General features: G+C 37.6%; 1 protein-coding gene across 1 annotated transcript in view; it reads right to left on the reverse strand.

Moving 5' to 3' along the window:
- The window catches only part of LOC125481425 (kinetochore-associated protein 1-like), a gene marked incomplete at its 5' end in the record, with an annotated part of 23,806 nt that extends 19,858 nt beyond the window's left edge, over positions 1-3,948 (reverse strand). Inside the window, 2 exons of the mRNA XM_048592956.1 lie at positions 2,986-3,104; positions 3,870-3,948. Coding sequence (XP_048448913.1) covers positions 2,986-3,104; positions 3,870-3,948 — 198 coding nt within the window. The remainder of the gene's footprint in view (positions 1-2,985; positions 3,105-3,869) is intronic.
- Between the last annotated feature and the right edge of the window lie 952 nt (positions 3,949-4,900).

Below are 4,900 nucleotides of genomic sequence, written 5' to 3' on the forward strand. Positions count from 1 at the left end.
CAGCTCTACACCTTGTTAACACAGATGATTGTGATTGCTGGAGGTCAGTCATCTCAGCAGGAGCTCCTCAGGGTACTGTCCTTGGCCCAACCATCTTCAGCTGCTTCATCAATAACTTTTCAACTGTCACTATGTCAGAAGTAGGGATATTGGTCAATGATTGCACAATATTCAGGACCATTTGCAACTCCTCAGATACTGAAGCAGTCCATGTTAAAATGCATAAGATCTGGACAATATCTAGGATAGCACTGACAAGCAGCAAGTAATATTTGCACCACATAAATGCCAGCAATGACCATCACTAATAAGAAACCATCTAACCACCAACCTTTGAGATTCAATGGTGTAACTATCAATGAATCCCCACTATCAATGTCCTCAGAGTTACGATTGTCAAGAAACTTAACTGGACATGTCATATATATACAGAGGCTACAAGAACTTATCAGAGGCTAGGAATACTGCTGTGAGTAACACACCTCCTGACTCCTGACATTATCTACAAGGCACAAATCAGGTGTTTGATGGAATACTCCCACTCGCCTGGATGGCTGCAGCTCCAACAAAACTTGACAAGTATCCAGGACAAAGCAGCCTGCCTGATTGGCACCACATCCACAAGCATCCACACTCTCCATCACTGATGCTCAGTAGCAGCAGCACGTACTATCAACAAGAAGCACAGCAGAAATTCACTAAAGATCCTTGGACAACACCTTCTATCTCAAAAGGACATGGGAGCAATACATCGGAACACCACCACTTGTAAGTTCCCCTCCAGACCACTCAACATCCTGACTTGGAAATAGCACTGTTCCTTCATTGTCACTGGGTCAAAAATCCTAGAATTCCCTCCCTAAGTGCATTGTTAGTCAAACTACAGCACATGGACTGCAACTCACCAACACCTTCTCAAGGGCAGCTAGGAACAGGCAATAAATGCTGGCTAGCCGGCTATGCTCACACCCCACAAGTGAATTAAAAAAAGCTCAGCCATGAAGGTCGGTGAAAGCGCTGTTTTCACCCGTTAGTCTATAAACAATACACCTTCAAAGCTAATTGACGGATTTTAATGAAACCTAATATTTATAGTTTGGCCCGAGGAAAATATCTAATATAGAATTGTACAGCACAAGAATGGGCCCTTCAGCCCACAATGTAGTGCCAAACATGACACCAAATTAAATTAATCCCTTCTGCCGGCCCTTGGTCCATGTCCCTCCATTCCTTGCATATTCATGCTTATCTAAAAAGTCCATTAAACACCCCTCCGTATCTGCCTCCACCACCACCCCTAGCAGTATGTTCTACACTCCTACCACTTTCTGTGCAAAAAACTTGCCCCTCACATCTCCTTTGAACTTTCCCCCTTTCACCTTAAATGAATGTCCCCTCGAATTAGATATTTCAACTCTGGGAAAGAGTTTCTGACCGTCTACCCTATCTATATATCTCATTATTTTATAGACTTCTATCAAGTCTCCCCCAGCCTCTGCCACTCCAGAGAAAACAACCCGAGTATTTCTAGCCTCTCTTTATTGCTCATACTCTCTAATCCAGGCAGAATCCTGATAAACCTCTTCAGCACCCTCTCTAAAGCTTCCACATCCTTCCTGTAATGTGGCAACTAGAACTGAACGCAATACTCATGGCCTACCAAAATCTTATAAAGCTGCAACATGACATCTGACTATTGTACTCAATGCCCGACCAATAAAGCAAGCATGTCATAAGCCTTCTTTACCACCATATCTACTTGCATGGCCACTTTCAGGGAGCTTTGAACTTGAACCTCAAGATCCCTCTGTAGATCAATACTGTTCAGCATCCTTACATTAACTGTATACTTTTCTTTGACATTTGATCTCCCAAAGTGCAACAATTCACACTTACAAATAACTAACTAATTTTTGGCTCATATCCAGCCTAAAAATTTGTTTTTTGTTAAGAAACAGGATCTGTTAATATTAGGGAATGGCATGAATTTACTTCCAACAAAAAAATGTTGTAGGTTGTTTTATTTAGAATGTTTTTTGATTTTTTTCTAAGAATGTAGAGTATTGCCTCAGCTACTGAGGTACAATTTATCCCAGATGTCACAATATATGCTAAGTTTTCAAAGAGGTTGTTGGATGTAGATTGTCCTAAAGCCCTCACAATGAAATGCAAGCTTTAAATAAAGAAAGAAAAAATCTCAGCTTTGTAGTTACAGAGCATTAAGCTGACAGGCAAACATCTCAAGGAAGATCTGTGTCATTGTAGTAACTTGAGTTATCACAGCATGACTAAGGTATGCTTTCTATTGAGTGTCCTCTTCATTTGATAAAATCTGAAATAGTATTGAGTTACATATGACCCAAAACATTCCCATATGTTGCATTTAACAATAATTGTTTTTTTTTAAATGTACCAAATAATATTTTTCTAATTACAACCCTCTTTTTAGAATCACAATACATGTTCTAGAAATAACAAGAGCGCTTCAGCACTATACTCAAGTTACCATCATTCATGTATGAGCCTGGACAGTGGCAGAAATAATTCAATCATAGGGGTCATCATTGCCAAGTCTGGTCTTCTGTTTACTTGGATATATCTAACAGATGTGGTTTTAGGCAGTTCTGGGAAGCCAATTGCTTATTCTTTACTGCCATCACAAAGTCTGACAATTCAGAAGTTTACCATACTTCCCTAGAACTATCATGGCTCATCATCTAATCTAGCAAAGAACTGGGGTCAAATTTGGAACTTTGCTTATCTGTATGGTTCAATGCCATACTTACTAAGCTGAAGACCAGGAGAAAGAGATAAATTAACATTTTCTTCTCAATTTTTAATTGCAACTTTTTTCTTTGTCACCATCAACCATTGAACACATTGAAATTGGGTTGCTTACATAGGGGGAGCAGGTGTGTGGTGGGGTTAATGCTGTGACATAGAAAGATTAGTACGCATTTAGCACATGATTGAACTGCAACATACTTGACTTCCTCAATAGATTGCTGACTGATCCTTGCTATCGTCTCACTGCCTGCAATATGAAGAAGACATTGCAAAGCACGGCTCCTATGAGCAAATGGCAACTGGGCACCACCAAAAGGCTAGAAAATAAGAAAACAAATTATTAATTATGCATAAATGTGCCAACTATTAAACTGCATTAAATGTTAAATGTATATTTCAAAACAGTGGTTCAATGGACCAGACTATTAAATGTTTATAATTTCTATATTATGAGCCAGCATACTTACCCATTCAAATCAAAAAACAAGGCACAACAAGAAAGAAACAGAGTAATATAATAGTTAAAATGGAACTTGATTTTTCAAAAGAAAATGGTGCTACTTCTTCGATGCCCTTAAATGGCCCGGTCTATTTGGTTATATCACATATTTATTTTTTAAGTGTCACTTGTGGGTTTTATTTCACTCACTCCTATTAGACTAAACCATTGCAATATTTTTCTTTCCTACTTGCATGATTTTTGGTAGAAATGTCACAAGGTTCAAAACTATAAGCAACCCAGCATTGCACAAATATACACTGCTGTCTGGGAGACTTGCAACTTTTTTGGACATTTCCTCCTCCAAATATAACAATCTTTTGACTATATTTGTTATTTTTAAACTCTCTATGTAAGTGGCTCCAAATGTGCTTTGCAAAATCATGCAAAGCAGGAGTACTTCCTCATGCAAATATAACAGTTTAGATCAAAACAGAATAGCTGCGAAGTATCTACATTTGCCATTGATGGTTTATCTTTAGTTTTAATCAAGATAGGAGATAAATCCACCCATCATTAATTTCAAATGAGAAATATGATGCCAATACAGTTATACAGTATATGGTGAAAAGGATTTACGTACAGAAGAGGAACCTGTTGCAACAGTAAAAAGTAATTTTGCACTGTAGTCAACTGGGTATATTTGAAGAAGGTAGATAACTCTGCAAAAAACAAAATACACATTAGAGCTTTACTTTAAGGAAAGTAGATGAAAAGGAAAAATTTATAAAATAAATTCTTATTCCTATTAGGTGTAAAATAATTTCACAGATAGATTCAGGTGGTAAATTCCAGTGGAGCAAACATGAAATACTTCAGTTGTTTAAAATATGAAAATAAAAATTCATATGAACATATGCAATAAGTGCCAAAGTAGGCCATTTAGCCTTTTGAATCTGCTTCGCATTTCAAAAAGATCACAGCCATGTGTTTGTATCTTGAATTTCACATTTCCATCTAGTACTGACAATCTGTAATTCCCTCACCTAACAAAAGTCTATCCCACTCAGCCTTAAAAATATTCAACTGCCCTCCCTTCTGTGGAGAAAATTTCAAAGATGCATAACTCGCTAAATGCAAAAAATCTCCTTTGTCCTAAAAGGGCAATCCTTAATTTTAGAACATGCTCAGTTTAACCACAGGTGGTTAACTGGGAATTTAGCTGGAACTATTTGCATTTCTGATTAGCTAACAAAAATGAGTAGTAAGATTCATTGCACATGTGATCTCAATTTGCCCACTGGTATATGTTAGTGCACTTTGCCAATAAGGTGACAGAGGTTAAAATGATAAGATACAAAACAGTGCTTGCAAGTGTTTCTTTAATTGAACACGTCATGACAACAGACAATAGTTCTGAATTTCTTATAGACACCGAATTTTCCAGTTAGACAGACTTTTGAGTTCAATCTTTACAAAAAAAGGACACATAAGTCAAAGATAGCTAGGAATATGGATTCTGAGAATGTAATTGAGTGACTGCCTAGATAATTTTGGTGTCAATTATGTTTAGTCTCAAGAGAGACCATGGCATGTCGGACCTGCAAGTTGTCAAGGAACATCAGGCAATCACATTTCAAAAGGAAAGGCTGCAATGGGAGACTGAATTATAAT

Source organism: Rhincodon typus, unplaced genomic scaffold, assembly GCF_021869965.1.
Source record: "Rhincodon typus isolate 14 unplaced genomic scaffold, sRhiTyp1.1 hic_rhity00002106, whole genome shotgun sequence".
NCBI classification, from domain to species: Eukaryota; Metazoa; Chordata; class Chondrichthyes; order Orectolobiformes; family Rhincodontidae; genus Rhincodon; species Rhincodon typus.